The sequence below is a fragment of the Cotesia typhae genome, unplaced genomic scaffold (genome assembly GCF_013202065.1).
Source record: "Cotesia typhae breed Kobodo isofemale line unplaced genomic scaffold, CoteBio_Ctyphae contig_22, whole genome shotgun sequence".
In the NCBI taxonomy this organism is placed as follows: Eukaryota; Metazoa; Arthropoda; class Insecta; order Hymenoptera; family Braconidae; genus Cotesia; species Cotesia typhae.
In genome coordinates this window covers 7,630,742-7,648,411 of record NW_027423728.1, presented here as the reverse complement: position 1 = coordinate 7,648,411, position 17,670 = coordinate 7,630,742, and the positions used below count along the sequence as shown (strand labels likewise).

The 17,670-nt window shown below is 29.2% G+C and overlaps 4 protein-coding genes across 4 annotated transcripts; 2 read left to right on the top strand and 2 right to left on the bottom strand.

Moving 5' to 3' along the window:
* Nucleotides 1-4: 4 nt before the first annotated feature.
* Xbp1 (X box binding protein 1) lies at nt 5-2,224 on the bottom strand. The gene is given in 4 exon segments (XM_074238618.1): nt 5-685; nt 766-945; nt 948-1,272; nt 1,698-2,224. Coding segments are annotated over 4 exon segments (1,365 nt in total). The 5' UTR covers nt 1,976-2,224; the 3' UTR covers nt 5-103.
* A 1,382-nt stretch (nt 2,225-3,606) lies between these two features.
* LOC141524134 (E3 ubiquitin-protein ligase rififylin) lies at nt 3,607-5,780 on the top strand. The gene is made up of 7 exons (XM_074237802.1): nt 3,607-3,765; nt 3,925-4,077; nt 4,310-4,502; nt 4,679-4,775; nt 4,840-5,185; nt 5,349-5,529; nt 5,599-5,780. Exons 2-7 carry the CDS (start codon nt 3,961-3,963, stop codon nt 5,778-5,780), a joined length of 1,116 nt encoding a protein of 371 aa, XP_074093903.1. The 5' UTR covers nt 3,607-3,765; nt 3,925-3,960.
* LOC141524135 (carbonic anhydrase 2-like) lies at nt 5,758-11,989 on the bottom strand. Its single transcript, XM_074237803.1, has 6 exons — nt 11,844-11,989; nt 8,378-8,422; nt 8,124-8,285; nt 7,641-7,888; nt 7,324-7,563; nt 5,758-7,250 (listed from the first exon to the last, which is right to left on the bottom strand). The coding sequence occupies exons 1-6, from the start codon at nt 11,881-11,883 to the stop codon at nt 7,026-7,028; spliced, it is 960 nt and encodes a 319-aa protein (XP_074093904.1). The 5' UTR covers nt 11,884-11,989; the 3' UTR covers nt 5,758-7,025.
* Nucleotides 11,990-13,068: 1,079 nt separating this feature from the next.
* On the top strand, nt 13,069-17,535 carry Nup154 (nuclear pore complex protein Nup154). Its single transcript, XM_074259890.1, has 3 exons — nt 13,069-13,233; nt 13,369-16,163; nt 16,244-17,535. The coding sequence occupies exons 2-3, from the start codon at nt 13,371-13,373 to the stop codon at nt 17,327-17,329; spliced, it is 3,879 nt and encodes a 1,292-aa protein (XP_074115991.1). The 5' UTR covers nt 13,069-13,233; nt 13,369-13,370; the 3' UTR covers nt 17,330-17,535.
* The last annotated feature ends 135 nt before the right edge of the window (nt 17,536-17,670 follow it).

Here is a 17,670-nt window from a genome sequence, read left to right as displayed (position 1 = left end):
AAAATATATATTAAATATAATAATATATTTACATTTACAGAGTACAAAAACGAAACTTTAGTGAACATAAATATCTAAAAAATAGATAAATTAAATTGAATAATTAAACAAGACTAGGAAATAATTCCGAAAAACTTTCGTGCCATAAATCTATAGGTGTTGCAGTGTCAGTATGCCTTTCAGCTTGCGGAAAATCATGAGATTCGTATCCACAATTCGAGATATTAGATTTCATTTTATAACATACAGAATTAGCATCAGAATCATCAGAATGCATGCTAGAGGGTGACATAGAGTCTGCTATTGAGTAAAAAGGTGAAACATTGTTGTAATAATTAGGCGTTAAATTAGCGGATTCATCGCTGCTGACTTCTTGGACACATTCATCTATTCTGATAGCATCATCTTCTCCAGGATAAATAATAGTTATACAATTAGTAGCCTCATCGTAAGTCCCATAAACAGTGTCGACATCGCTCACTGGTTCTTGCTTGATTTTAACTTGACGTTTAAATAATTCTGGTATTGAAGATTTATCAACATATTGAGCGGGGAAAGGAGTTGACTCTTTGGGATATAGAATTAAGCTACTGCAGATTGGACTGGCTTCCACATTTTTTGATGCCGGCCCCACCATTTTTTTTGAATCATCAAATTCTTCAAAGGTATCTTTCTTGATGGTGACCTGAGTGCAGATAAATAAAAATTAAATTTTTGAGTATGATTATTAATTAAAAATAAAAATTTTTAGAGAAATAATCCCACCTGTTCATTTGGTCTCTGAGCATGAGCTTCCACGCCAGCGGTAACTTCTCGCAGAAGACTTTCTGCAAGTTCTTCGAGTCGCTCGACATAGCCATCACTTTGGATGTCGGCAAAGAGTTCCTCCAGATGAGGTAAAGCGTCAATATCTTCAACAGAATTTCCGCACTTGCTGACGGTGTTAGGGACAGTGCCAGTTGAGTTGCCCCACCCTGCGGCAGAGGGTTAATGGGGGATACAGCTGATCCCAGCGCGGGTGCAACACAACCGACACGACCCATGCACATTGAGCAATACCGATCTGAATCAGTTTTATTAACGCTTTTATCTCCTTCTTTCAGCCTTTGATTCTCCGCAAGTAATGCTTTGTTTTGCGCTCTCAGACTGTCACACTCTTCTGTGATTAGTTCATTTTTTTCTATTAAAGTTCTTACTGTTTCTTCCAGTTCATCAAGCTTTGCTTTTTTACGGTCTCTGGATGTTTGGGCAGCAACTCGGTTCTTTAGTTTTCTAGGATAAAAAAAATTATAAAAATGTCGGCTAATTTTATTTTCATTGGTATGACTGAAGTTAATTAAAGTTTTAGCAGTCACTTGATAATTTTTTAATTTTTTTTAACAAATAAATTTGCTCCAAAAAATTATTTTTAAAAAATTGCATTTGTAGTTTTTTAAAATTTCTACATGTCAATTTAAAAAAAAAATTTTTTTTTACCATAATTTATTTGTTAAAAAAAAAATTTATAAAATAGTCAAATATCTGCTAAATTAATTTTAATTAAAAAATTCTACGTGTCAAAATTAAAAAAAAATTTTTTTTTATTGTAATTGATTTTTTCAAAAAAATTGACAGCTGTCAGCTAACTTCAGGATTATAATTTAAGTAACATATGTTACATGTTAATCTCGTTGAAATGAATAAAATAAATTACTTACTTTCTTTGAAGTTTTTCTTCCCATGAAAGATGATCAAGCCTTCGTTTTTTTCCTCTCAGCCAAATGTCTGTTTTCATCAGCTCACCCTGAACATCACCATAACAATCGTGCTGAATTTTCTGCATGTTCTTCGCGTCAACCTTCGACTTTGTGGCAAGAATAGATGTCGTAAAATTTAAATTTCCAGTCGGCTTAATAATATTACGCACCGGGCTAATCACTGGTGATTTTTGAAGCCCTTTAGGCAACGTAATAATGACACTTTTTGGCGAAATCATAATATGCCATAGATTTATCAATAAACAATTTGAGCGATAAAAATTATCCCACTTATTAATTGTGTAATATCACTGTAATTATCTTCAAGCTTAATTGCGTTACTGAAGAAAATTTATTAATTTATTAAAATTATTTAATAACCAAACACACTGGAGCTTAATCGTCAAATGTTTAGTTTATTTGACTCCTCTGTTATGTTCTTCACTCTGTACCTGATGCCTGATGCAATAACTCGACCGTACTGCAGAATATTTCCCCTTGAAGTGGGATCAACGAACATTCTCGTCGTTTTCGAAGCGTTTTATTGGTTAGAAGTGACGTTTACTTGATGTGGTTCACTTCTATTGGCTGAAGATATTCGTGTCGTCGTCATAACTACCGGTTTTTTATACAAATGTGATTCATCATTTATTAATGACCTGTTGATCGACTTTTAACATTTTCCTTTACTTACAATAACAAAACTACATTATTATTTAGTAGTAAAAATATTTTTCAATGATCTGTAAGTCGTAAAAAAAAAAAGATTTTTATTTGTTAAAAACAAATTATCATACTTAAAATTGTAACCTATAATTTTAATGAAATTTAATTTAGCTGTCTCTTGACAATTTTTTAATTTTCTTTAACAAAGAAAATTTGTTCTAAAAAATTGCATTTTTAATTTTATTAAATTTTTACAAGTCCATTTTTTTAATAATTTTTTTTTGCAATTATTTATTTATTGAAAAAAAATTACAAAATTGTCAAGTGACAGATAAATTTAATGTCGTATGATTTCATTGATATTTAAATATTATAATTTGTTTATCTACTTGCAGTTTTTATTTAAACTAAATAAATAGGATCAAATTTATTAAATAGAAGTCTTAATTTACAAACATGTAGTAAAAGCGTTAGATTTTTTATTTTAATAAAAAAAAAAATTCTTTTCTAAACTTATAATAAAAATCTATTTTTAGTTTTCAATCGATAAAGTTAGGTCATTGAAATGAAAAACTATAAAAGTAAGCGGAGTTACTTTTATCAACATAATCTAGAAAAAAAAAAATATATATATATATATATATATTAAATGTCTGTATTTTTTAAATATAATAATAAAATAAGTATTTTATTAATTTTTACGTTGGAAAAAATTTTTTCTAATTTTACAATCTTTTTTTTTTTTTTTTTTTTTCAGATCAAGTGAAAATTTTTAGACGCATTTTTTTATTGTAATTAATTTGTTAAAAAAATTTTTTAAATTGACAGCTGTTTTAATTATATGTAAAATATAAATAATTTATTTATTTATCTGATTTTAGTGACTGTAAATTAATATATCAATAATTATTCAAATTAAATTCAAGTAAAAAATGAATCATTCAAAAAAGTGTTCAAAGTTCAAATGTAAAAAAGAAGATAATGAAGATAGCCAAAAATTTAATGCATTATTATTTAAATAAATATATATATAAAGAAATTATAATTGTCTCATCGATAATTCAGTACCCTCAACAATACAATATCTATTTTGACATTGATTCAACTTAATTTCAGAGTAGAATAATCACGCAAGACTGTCGTAAGATTTCTGAATAGCTAAATTATTATCTAAACCGTCAGATAATATCAACCATCTTTCATTTGCATACTTAGTAAATATATACAAAATAAAACTTTAGTATTGTGAAGATTGTAATGAAAGTCTTCACATTTGTTAAAATTTTATAAAAAAAAACTACATAAACAAAACTGTGACACAAGCACTTGTTTTTTAATTACAATTATAAGTGAAATAATTATTGTAAGTAGAAAATTATACAATTAAATATTACTGTAGCCCTAAAATATTCTTTTGTTAATAATGATTGTCATTACTAATTATATAAACTACAATAACGTTCAAGAAATAATTTTTTTTTTAAGATAATAACATTAATATAGTCATATGTTTACATTTCAGTATTGATAAAACTGAGGAAAACGTCACGCAGTGTGAATGGATAATGACATAACCTATAAAACTATACTAAATAGTATTAATAATCTAAATAAAATATTTGACGACATGGCTTGTGAAGCCTGTTCAACTAAATTCACATTATTTAAAAGAAAAGTAAGTAATTTTTTATTTTTTATACTTATTACTGTTATTTATTTTTTGTTTTTAATTATTTTAACGGGCCAACTTGATTGTAAAAAATAAAACTTTTTAATGACATTATCGTTAGCAGTCACTTGATTATTTTTTAGGTTGTAATTTTTTTTTATATTTCTAATTTTTTAAAAATAAATTCTTAAAATTATAAAATATCTGCTGAATTAATTTTAATAATTTTTTATTACAGAAACAATGCAAGGATTGTTTGAGATTTTTTTGTACAGATTGTGTGATTAGAAGAGGAGATAGAGTTTTAAGTTGTGATAATTGTAGTATGTTGTCCAGAAGACCACTTATTAAATCTCAAATATTGACTATGAAATCAAAAGATCTCAAGCAATATCTTATGGCAAAAAAAGTATCCCTCAGAGGATGCGTAGGTAAGAATTTAATATTTTATTATTTTTAGTTATAATAAAATTGAGACATCTGATAATTTTTAACAATTAAAATAATTTTTATATCTAAAAAAATTTATTTTAAAAATTCCATCTTTAAAAGTTCTAAAAAAACTACAATTAAAATGTTTATAATTAATTTAATGATTGATTTACAGAGAAAGAAGATTTAGTCAATATTTTAATGCGGTATGCCAATGGAGAAAGTCAAATAGACAACGAATTATTAACAAATAATGTGTCTCAGCCATTAAGGTAATAATAATTAAACAAAAAGGTGATGAATAAATGAATTATTTAATTAACTATATTATTACAGGCCGCAGGAAAGACAAAGCACACCACCTGGTTCTCCGCCAAGACGATCTAGAAGCCCTCCGATTAATGTAAGGCAAACAGTTGAAAGTCCGCAATCTGAGCACGAGCCATTATTTCCACCTAGAAATCATAATGTAGATATAGAAGAAATTTCATCCGAAGAGGATATCAGTCCATCGCAAGGTCCGGAACCTTTAATAACAGAACAAGAACAAGAGCAGGACCTCGAGCAAGTACAGCCAGAAGTAGATCAAGAACGAGATCCAGAAATAGTTATTCAAGAAGAAGAAAACTCTCCAGAAAGTTCTAAGAGTAGTGATCCATCTGAATTTAATGAGCTTCCTTCGGTAATAACAATTATTATTTTTATAATTATTTTTATATTGTGAAAAAAAATTTTTTTTGGAAAGAAATGAGAATTTTTGTGACAAGAAATTAATTTATTGGAAATTTCAAACAATTTAATTTTAACGTTAATTTTTTTAATTTATTTTTTGTTATTTTGATCAGTGGACAGGTAACGTGAAGCTATCTGACATAATGGAAAGATCCGATTTAGAATTTCTTAATGTGAAGCAGTTAAAAGACCTCCTCAGATCAAATCGAGTTGATTTCAAAGGTTGCCTCGAAAGATCTGAACTTCTTGACAGAGCTTCTAGACTTTGGGATGCTCATAAACGATCGAGAGAAGGTAATTTTAGTATATTTAAGATCTAATTAATTAATATGTAAATTATTAAAATATTAAATTATTTTACAGATTTAAGTGCAGAGGGTCTTTATGATGAAAGCTTGTGTAAAATTTGTTGGGATTCACCTATTGAATGTGTAATATTAGAATGCGGGCATATGGCTTGTTGTATAAACTGTGGCAAGCAAATGAATGAGTGTCCAATTTGTCGTCAATATGTTGTAAGAGTTGTGAGATTTTTCAAAGCTTAAATTGAAAGGTTTAAAATATTAAGTGGGGAAAAAAAAAAAAAAAAAAAAAAAAGTCTAGACTGGATACAAAGCGTATAACATTTTATTTTTTTAAAAGTTACTTTTTTTCACCGGTGTCAAAGTAATAATATATATTTATCAAATGTTTTTAATTTTCACTATATTAGTTTAATTTCTTACAAAAAAGCTTAGAGTAAAAATTCAATTGATTTTGAAGTTGTTTGTTGTTGATAAAAATAAAAATATTTTTTTTATTTCTAAACATCGAATTTAGAATTATAAAAAATCAATATTATAATGAAAATTCTATTTAAGTGTCTTCAGTACTATTTTATAAAAAATAAGTGATTATTATGACAATTAATATTTTTAAATAAAAAATTTAATTGACAATTTAAATAATTCTATTAAAAATTTTTCAATTTAAAATTTATCAAGAGTATTATACCGTTATAATAGGCCTTTGTAATTTAATTTATCGTTCTGTGCTTTATTGTTCTTTATAAATTAAAATAAACAATTAATTGTATCAAATATTCAATATTTCTTATGAAGAAAGACAGATTGTTCCGTCAACTTAAATATTTATAAGGTGATAAGTTGTTTTATAGTATACATATCAAATAAGTAATTAAATAAGGCAGAAATTTATTTATTAGGGCGATTAAATAGTTGAATATTTCGATTATAGTGTCTCAATAATTAAAAAAAATTATACAATAGTAAAAATATATAAATATTACCAAAATTCTGACAGCCGAAACTTGATGTTTAATATTATATTTAATTACTCTGTATAATTTTTAATTCATACTTTATTGACTTATTTGATTAATACAATAAAAATAAAAACTATAATTTTTATTTCTTCTTTACAAGCTTGTTAATTAATTAGCATTGTATTTTAATAAATAAGATTTGGCTGAGCATAAAAGTACAGTGCCATTTTTGACTTAAAAAAAAATTGAATAATTAAATTTTTTAGGACCACAATACTGAAGAAGAAATGATCAAACTTATTTTTGTAAAGAACCGAGTTTCTAGGTATACATATTAATTTTAAAATAATTAATTAAGCAATAAATTATTCTTAGTTATCTCATTCAAAGTTTACTTGTTCATACTTACACTATTCTTCTCTAATATTTATAAGTCATGTTCTTACTCATTTAAATAATAAATAATTTTTTTAAAGGTATTAAATTTCATCCAAGCATCAACGTAATTTATACTAAAAGTTATGATTTAAAGCCCGAAGAATGCGAGCCAGAGTTCCGGAGGAATGGTCAACAATACAGCGGCGAAAGTTATTGATAGTGACGATGAAATCGTCTTAACGTTTCCAGAATTATACAAGTCACTCACAATAACGTTTCTAAAAATTTTTCTATCCTCCAACTTCTGAACTGGACGGAAATTGTGAGTAAGTTTTTGATTATCAAATGTTTTAATACTCCTAAAGGCCTCAATCTTTGAAAAAAAAATTTTTTTTAATTAATTGCAAATTATTTTGAAGAAAAATTTGGCGAGTTTGATGACTTACTTGCTCATGGCTCATTCGGAATGGATCCTTAAAGTCAATCCAGATGACAACCTCCGAGCAAGGCGGAGTAGTAAGAGAGCCATGGTACGTGTAATAATCTGAGACAATTATTTCACCTGGTAATAATAATTTTTCAGAATTTATTGCACCGTTCAATGTAACATTCGTGTTGACTTCTTCAATTATTGGAAACGCTGCTAACAGTGGTTCATACACTGGATTAAATTTAGTGTTGTCAACCTAATTAATTTTTTTTTAATTTTATCTATTATTAATTAATTAATTAATTATTATTAAACAGAAATTTTAAAATTTACTTCAACAAAGTAAGCAAGAACTGCAAGACCATCAGCATAATGCATCGCTGTTTCCATGGATCCATAAGATTTTTTATAAAACACCGCATGGAGTTCCATGGCATACGCAATGTTATTTATACGATCTTCAGAGCCTTCGTTGTCATCCGAGCCCCAGTGGAAGTGCATTTGCTTGAAGATATACGGATAACTATCCAAAGGACCTCCGTATATTTTTATGGCTTCTGGATCGTCGAATGTTACCGCCACTGAAATATAAAACGTATTTATTTCTTCTTCTTAATCATCAATTTACTCTTGGCTTTGATAAGTCTTTTGTTGAAAGATTAGATCTTGCAATTTTTTTTTTTATTGTTTTTAAAAAATTTAGAGATAATTATTAAAGTCTCAAAAAATTTTTATAAAAATTTATTAAAAAATTTTATTATTAAATTTATTAACAAAATTTAATAATAAATTTATTAATAAAAATTAATAAATTACCTGTATGTCCATTATTAGTTAATGTAACTACTTGAGGATTTTGAAGGCCCACAAATTTAATCGAAGGAAAACTAACGTCCTCGACTTCATGTTCTTCAATGTTAATCGGTGATTGATGTTTGCCACTACATGTTCCGTAATCTTTAGTCCAATATTGTGGTCCTAAAAAAATTTAATTATTTTATTAATTTTTTATTTCTTCATTTAAAATAACAAAGAAGAAATAAACTACAGTAAAAAATAAATTTAAGTACCATGAACGCCTTCATAAGTAAATTCTTGACCTCCAGAAATTTTACCTGAAAAAAAAAAAAAAAAAAATTATTTTTAAACAAAGAAAAAAAATGCACAAAAATTTATTTCTTCATTTTTAAATTATTGATTCAATAATTCATTTTTTTTACTGTTGCCGTGAAATAAAATACTGAAGTAGCTGTCTTATTCATCACCAACAATATGACAGTACTCAAAACAAAGTAACTTATCACTTAAATGTCCATAAGTAGATGCACATACAAAAAATATATAATAGGCTCAATTAGTAAGTCTACATGCAAGTTCCCGACCTTCAAATAAAATAACGTTATCATACTCATTATATTTATATAGATATAAATTGATATCTACCGCAAATATATTTGCTATTTGCTGTACTGTTAACGTAAATGTCACGACAATTGAAAAGAAGAAAAAAAATTATTTTATTGAGATACCGTGAGAATTTTAACGCTGCGTAAGTTCCGTTGGTATTTTCATTGTTTTTTTTTTTTTTTTTGATCCAGTGATCTATAGTTGATAATCTTCCCAGCAATCTTTGATATATTTTATGTGTTAACTGACATTTCCGTTTTTTTTTTTTTTACTCACTAATTTTACCTGATAAATTTATCTGTTTTGACACATTATACCATTTATTCTAAATTTTTACAATAAATATTCATTTCTTTAAATACTGTATTTCTTCATACACATTTATTCATGAATTTATATTTTAAAATTTTAATAAAAATTTATTCTGAATTTTTACAATAAATATTCGTTTTTTTTTTTTTTTTAAATATTGCATTTCTTCACACACATATTTTTTTTTATATTTATTTATGTATTTATATTTTAAAATTTATTCTAAATTGTTACAATAAATATTAAAATTTTTAAAATATCGCATTTCTTCACACACATATTTTTTTTTTTAAATATTTACTTATGTATTTGTATTTATATAGCAATTGAAGACATTATCCTTCACCTACTTGGCAAAAGACTCCTGAATAATATGAAATTTTATTATTACGAGTTATCCTGCCCCATTATTGTCAAGGATAATGAAGAAAACGTGTACTTATAAATAAATTAATTTAATCTAATAAAATACTTGGCGCTTTATAGCTTCAATTAAATAATTGATGAGAAAACAATTCCTATTTATTTTTAAAAAAAATTTACAACCGCTTATACTGTATTATATAAATAAATATATATCATATTTATATAAAATTAATATTGAGATAGTTATGTGAAATTTAAATCTTTAATTATGTAATACCGGCTTGTAATGTTATATTTTAATTTCAATACGCAGTTTCTTAATATCAATTCTATCTCAAGACAAAAAAAAATTTTTTTTTATAATTTAATTAATCAATAAAATTAACTAAAAATAAAAATGAACTTAAAGAAGATATTGCAGAGATTTGTGTCATGTCAATTATTGATATGAATTATTGAGCGCAGTTTTATAATAACATGTCATAATAATTATTATTGTAATGGTAATGATCATATAATTTTTTTTTAATTATTGATAATTACCCGTAATTATTAATAATTTTTTTTAACGCTCAAAAAAATCTCTAAGTGCGAAATAATTTATTTTAGGATTTAATTTTATTAGAGTGGGAATTAAATTATTTAAATTTATTACAAATGAATCAACTTTACGTATTTTTCCTATTTCAGTGGGAATAAAATTAAAGGAAGTGAATGTTCGGTAAAAACTTTAGTAGACCAGCAAGTCTGAGTCACGATAAATTTCTTTTTTAAATAAAACAAAAAAAAAAAAAGAGTTTACTTTTATTTGTTACAAAAAAGTATGACAAATTAAGCGAGTTTATTTATCGATAAATAAATAAATAAATAAAAAAAATTTCTTCTTTATTTAAATATGTCACAAAATTAAAAAACAAGCCCGTTTTTTATCCAAAAGATCATTTTTGAATAATTTAAATAAATTTAATTAAATTTTTAATAATAAAATTAATTATTTAGACTGATTAAAAATAAAAATTACTTATTCAGATTAATTAATTATTAAAATTTAGATATTAAATTTCGCGATTAATTAATTGATTAAATATTATTTGATTCTTAGAATGATTGCAGAGGCGGATACATTAAATAGATTAATTTATTCGAGACACATAATACCTTCAATGATATCAAATAAAAAAAAATTTTACAAAGTGTGTAAACAATTACAGTAACAAGATATTTCAAACATTTATATAAATTATTTTACAATAAATCCTTACTCTTATTACAATTACAATTATTATTATCCAATAACTAAAAAGCGACTGAAATTATGACATAACAAGTATGACCGCTTATTATTAACAGTTTTATCACGATTTTGGCGTAATTACTTTGCCTTTCATTGTATTTTTCTACTTTGCATGCATTATATCGTGACGCTACCGGAAGCATAAAAAATATATTAGGATGAGCGATGCACGCAGAGTATAATAGATTTTATATTTGAAAAGATAAAAAATGAATACTTCTTCGACGTGACTTTCTTCACGTAAAAGATCGGACCTAACGGTCACTACTGGTGCTAACTTTCTTTGATTCTTATAAAAATATCCAGTTATTTTTTTTTTTTTTTTTTTTTTTTTTTTTTTTTATGGGATCAGCATTGCTAGACCATTTATCTTATGACAGCTAATTTTTCTCTACCTCATTTTGCAGGAATTTTTCTTTACTATTGTGCCGGATGCTTTCAGGTAAGCAAGAGCGAGTTTTATTTCAGGTGCATTCTTTGTGGATACTTATGAATGCAGAATGTAAAAAATATTTGTAAAATTCAATGAATTTTTTTTTTTTTTTACAGAATTTTAAATTTTTTTCTAAAGAAGAAATATTATTTAAATAAAATTAACATTTTTATTGTTTCAAAAATAATAAGAGCGATAAATAAATGCATCAGTATTGTTATTTAAATTCTTTTTTATGAATTTAGAAAACTAACGTCAGGATCAAAATTTAATAAATAAAAATAAAAAAATATGCGGAGTAAGAAGTTAAAAAATAAAGAAGCTTCTTGCAATAAAATTGTATTATTAAAAATAGATAAAATATTTTATTGGCAATCTAAGGACGTTTTTAATTGACATTTAAATATTTTTTTAATAGCTCAGTAACATGTTACTTAATGCTTATATCCATTTATTATACTTAATGCATTTTTACTGCACTTAAAAATAATTTAATTATTTCTAATCGCTCATTTACTTCCAATAATTTGAATTTTGTTAATTTTTTTTTTTGTTTTAAATTAATAAAATAAAAATGTTTATCAAAATAATTTTTAAGGGAAGTAATAATTTTTAATCTCAGCTGCGAAGAAATAAAATAATTAAATTAATAAAAAGGTTTTTTTTTTTTTTTTTTTTTTTAAATTAAATTTTGGTAAAAATAATAAAATAAATAAAAACTTACAAGTGAACAAAAAAGTGAGGATTAAAATTTTAAAATCCATTTTTGAAGTTAAAAAAAATAAGCTGGTTTCGGAACATGCACCTTCGACTTCGAATCACCGGAGTTAAGTTTGAACTGTTGAGCTCGTGTAAGCCATTATATCGTCCAGCCGCTCGCGATAGCACGAACATGAATAAAGAAATGAGTAATACAACATATTATCCTACACCAGCTCGAAAGAGACGAGGAAACCCAGACATAAGTCATATGTCATGATCATGATTGATTCTTACAAAGTAAATAGGTGAATACTTGTCAATTAATGGTCCTTTAATTATTTAAGTTTCATGAATTATAGGGGTGAAAAATAAATTCTAAAAGTCATAATTTAGCTTGTCATGAGGGTAGAAAGAATAATCAATTTTGTTATCCACCATCTGAGATTTTATGTACATAATTGCTGACATTCAATTATGTGGAGTTTATTCATTAATACGTTTAAAATAATTGTAGCTCATAAGATTTTCACTTTTGATTATTCTGGTCAATTAATTTTAATTTGACGGTTCGTTATCGCCTGAGAGACTTACTGGGGTCTTTGAACGTAATGTGAAACCTGTAAAATGAAAAATAATTATTGTTTAGTTTGTCAGAGTTACAATTTGATACTTATGTGTTTGAAAATTCTCTTTGTTAGAATTTTGTTGCTAACAGCTGTATTAATGAAGACACCACAGCTTTTGTTTAAAATATTATTATGACATTAAAGTTAGCTGTCACTTGATCATTTTTTATTTTTTTTAACAAACAAACTTGTTCGAATTTCATTTATAATTTTTTTTTAATTTTTACATGTCAATTTTTGTTGCAATAATTTATTTGTCACCTAAATTCTTAAAATTAATTATGAAAATTAAATTAGCCGACATTTAAAAATTTTTAGAGTTAGAAAATAATTAAAAACATAACATTACTTTTATATTTAATTTATCTGAAATAATAACTTGAAATTTTGAAATTCTTAATTTTAGAAAAAAAAAAATATCCTATCAAAATAAAATAAAGTATAATTTTATATAAATTAATAAATTATTATTCTATAATTTTATTTAAAAATTGACTTGTTAAATATAATTTTAACAAAACTGTAAAACTGTTTTACTTTTTAAAAGTAGTTTAAAACTAGTTCATTTGCTTACCGAAAGATGATGACAGGTGTTATTTCCATCAGAAAAAAAAAATCCGTTAGTGCCGCATTATTAAAAGCCATAAATTAACTTATAATCAAGTTTATTGTGTAGTTTTTAAATAAAAATCTGCAGCAATCAGTTGCTGATCAGATAAAATTTATTTTTTGACACATACTAGAGTAATAGTAATAATAAATTAGTAAAAGAAAGTTTCCCGCCTGGTAAGTCATACCTAACCTGCAAAAGTTGTCTATAATTTATTTACTTACTTTTATCACTTAAAAAAAAAAAAAAAAAAAAAAAAATAGATAAACAATAAAATAAAACAACAATTATAATTACAAAATAATTTTCAGACATGGAGACGTTAAAAATCTACTCCGACGCATTGGAAGTAGCGGGAAAGATGATCGACAAGCATGTGGTAATAGACAACAATTACCCGTCATTAATAAATTTAATGAGATACTCAGTGCAAGGTGGCCCGACGGTGAGTGGTCTGGATGACTACGAGTACCCTAACCTGAGCAGCAGCGCTCTGAATATCAGCAGTCTGAACCAAATAAAAGTCCACAGCAAAGTGCCGCTTCCGTCAGAAGTAATGGAGCATTTTAGTCACATGCAGTGTCACTGTATGATGGGACTGTTCACTGAAATTTCGAAAGCCTGGCTGACGATCGACAGTGACATTTACGTCTGGTCGTACGAGAATGAATCAGACGTCGCCTATTTTGACGGACTGAACGAAACAATCATCAGCGTGGGTCTTGTCAAGCCAAAGCCGGGAATATTCCAAAACTACGTTAAGTATCTTCTGGTGTTGACAACAACTGTAGAAATAACTGTCCTAGGTGTCACATTGATGGACAAAAGCGACGGAACTCAGGGAGAGATTCAGTTGGTGCCCGAGCCAATTTTTACAGTGACAACCGACGGCGTAGCTATCACCACAATAGCAAACACCAACAGCGGTAGAATATTTTTAGGAGGTCGCAATGGAAGTCTGTACGAGATTCACTATCAAGCAGAGAGCAGTTGGTTCGGAAAACGCTGCAAGAAAGTAAATCATTCCGAAGGACCTCTGTCGTTTTTGGTTCCTTCATTCGTAGCAGTGGCGCTGTCAGAGGAGGAAGCTATTGTCCAAATCAGCGTAGACGACTCGAGAAATATTTTGTACACTCTTGGAGACAAAGGTACCATCACAGTGTGGGACATTGACGCAGGAGGAGCTTCAAAAATAACGACTCTCTCCCAGTCTTCGCTGGTCCAAAACACTGTGCACGTGGTGAAGACTTTAGACAGCAATAATTTCCGACCTTTGGTCAGTATATCAGCGATCACCGAGTCCGAATCGGTCCATGTGAATTTAGTGGCGGTCGCTGCTACTGGTACGCGGTTCTACTTCACTTGTACATCAGTAACAAACCCCGGAACACGTCCTCAATGCTTGCAGCTGGTTCACGTACGTTTGCCACCAGGTTACGCTGCTAACGCTCCAGTGATGCGTCCCAGGAAGGTCCAGATGGCTCATTACAAGAAAGGAACGCTTATTTTAGTCTGCGGTGGCGAGGTAGAGACAGCTTGGTGTCTCAGCAATGACGCCTACCCATTTACCAACTACTTAGCAGAGACCCAGAGTATTTTACCATTTGACAGTCCAGCCTGGGCGATGGCTGAGATCCCTGGAGAGCCTGCGATTCATATTGACAAGCAGTTGGCCATGCTAGCAGACCCACCGCTGCTGGTCCGGCAGCACATGGAGCCTCCGAGAAAGTTTATCTTTCTAACCGCTCAAGGTGCTGTTATTTTAGTCCAGCTGCGGCCTGTTGATATTCTTCGGCAGCTTTTGCTGGAACAACGTGGTCCTGATACTGAATTGGTGCGTGATTACTTCCTGAGCCAGAGTCCGGAGCAAGCTTGCGCGACTTGCTTGATTCTCGCGACTTTGGAGAGCACGCAGAATGCCCAATTGTCTGAGTGGGCCACCAGAGCTTTCTTTTTGTACGGGAGTCAGAGGAATGTCAATCAAAATATGGATCTCTATGGATTTAATGTGTGTACTTCGACCCCTAGGATGAATAATTTTGATATTCTTCCAGGACAGTTTAGGAGCCACGGAATGGGGAATCAAACTTACCAGCAGGAGTTTTCGGCGAAACACGAGGGGCTTTATTTGTATATCGGGAGAATTTTAAGGCCCATTTGGAACATCAGGTGCATAAAAAGCGAGATTAGTAATAATAAGACTCAAATAATGAGCAGTATCTCGTCGATACAAGTAGGATGGATTCTGGGACATCTTCAGGCGTTAAGAGCGTTTTTGAATAAAAACACTCACATTTCTAAGCATCATAACACTTCTAGGAATATTACTGATGGTTTTGATGGGTCGCTTACTCAGTATCAAGAACCGATGGTTGAAGAAAGAAATTCTCTTGATGCGTTGAAAATTTTTATAACTCACGCCTGTGAAGTTCTTGGGCTCTGGAAAATTCTCTGTGAAAATCAGCTGCATAATATTGTCAGCTCGCTGTCCAAGGACCAGGTGAATCAGTTCTCCACTGCAACATTCAGGGATTTAATATTAATTGGCCACGAAATTTCTTCTCTGCTAATTCTCCATCTCATAGACAGCTACCTCGGTGATAACGCTTCAATTGACACAGTCAGCGCAAAACTTAGGGAAGTATGTCCTAATTTATATAAAAGTGAAGATGCTGTTTGCTCAAAAGCCAACGAAATAATTCTTAAAGCTAAAAGTTGTACTAACCCTGAAGAAAAAGAATCTTGTCTTCAGTCAGCTCTGAAGTTATGCAAAACTGTAGCGCCAAGATTAAACTTGTCAGCCGTGTGCCAGCAGTTTGTGGCTTGTCACTTCTACACCGGGGCCTTGGAACTTTGTCTCTGCTGCGCGGAAAAAAGCGATCCGAACAACGCAGCTCTTCATTATTATAAAAATAACAAACCTCCGGAGGATCAAGAAGGTTTTTTGGCGTACTCCAGGCGTCAAGATATTTATAAAGAAATAACTATCATGCTAGATTGTCTTTATAATCAAAGTATGTCCAATCCGTTGACTCCAACTGTTCCTAGCAAGCCTGGACCTCCAACTTACAACACAACAACTGCTGTTGCTCCTGCAAAACAAATTGTAAGTTTATTAATCTATATTATTAGAATAAGAGAATAAGAAAAATTTTTTTTAATAATTAATGATTAAAATTTTTTCAGCTACACGAAATAATCGATGACGCACTGCACAGTCCCTGCGAGGTTCTCCACGAGTCAGTCTACAACTGGATGAAAGACAAAGGCCTCGACGGTGAACTAGTAGCGTTAGCGGCTCCATCCCTTGAAGCTTACTTAATCCGCAATAACAATCCCGAGCTACTTTGGCAGTTTTACGAAAGGAATAAAAATCATGCTGCGGCTGCTCAAATTTTGGACTCGCTGGCGACCAAGCCAGACCCTGAAGTGCCTCTGGCTCAGCGAGTTAAATACTTAGCACGCGCTGTCGTCTGTATGCGCAGCGACCAAGCCGGCTACGCGCCTTACCTGGGAGTCTTCTTGCGTGAGCTAGAAGACAAAGTTGAGATAGCTAGGATCCAGCAACAAATACTGACCACAATAACCAATCAATACCGTCTGTACGATCCAATGACCAGCAAGGACGCCAAATTGCGCTTGAACTCGTCTCTGCTGGACATCACTCAGCTGTATGAAGACTACGCAGATCCTCTGCAGCTCTGGGAGTGCAAGCTGGCGATTATTCACTGCTCCGGTCACCAAGACGCTATGCTCGTCCAAGGAATTTGGAGCAACATCATCGACAACGAGCTGAAAAATTCTTTCTCACTCTCTCCGGAAGACAAGATCACAGTTGTGATGAGCAAGATTAAAATTCTGGGCCAGGAATATTCAGGAACTCCAAATTGTTTTCCTCTAGACTATTTAATCAAGGAGTTAGAAATTCGAGCTTGCAGGCTCCAAGTCTCCAATACTGAGATCATCACCGGATTCTTGCAGCTGGGTGTTGCTGTTGAAGATCTCATGGAGATCTACGACAAATTGAACACCGGAAACAACCGGATTTGGTTGAACGAAGGCAACGAGTTTCATTTAATCGACTCTACTGCCAATCTTGTGACTTATTTCACAACTAATACCAATATTGGGAACAGTTTTGTACGCAGAAAAGTTATTACCAAGTGCCAAGACATTATTTCTAAATGTCTCACTACACTCTTCAGTAAACCCAACAGTGATGAATTAATTTCAAGACTTAGGTCCATTCAAAGTGTTCTTAATAGATTGTAAAATTTAATTTAAATTAAACTTTAACTTTTCTTTTGAAAGTTTTTTTTTTTTTTTTTTTTGTTCATTTATTATTTAAAACTTAACGGTAAACTTGGTTTGTGTAATTTTAAAATGTACAGTTTTTGATAAATCAATTATTATTATTTTATATATCTGTCGAATAAATCTTACTGGTGATTAATTAAAAAAGTACATTTATTTCAACGTCAATTTTTTTAATTTTTACAACAAATAAATTATTACTAAAAAAAAAAATATTTAAAAAAAAGCAACTGTACATTTTTTTTTTTTATATTTACAAGTGGAATTTTTTAGAAAATTTTTATTGTTATAATTTATTT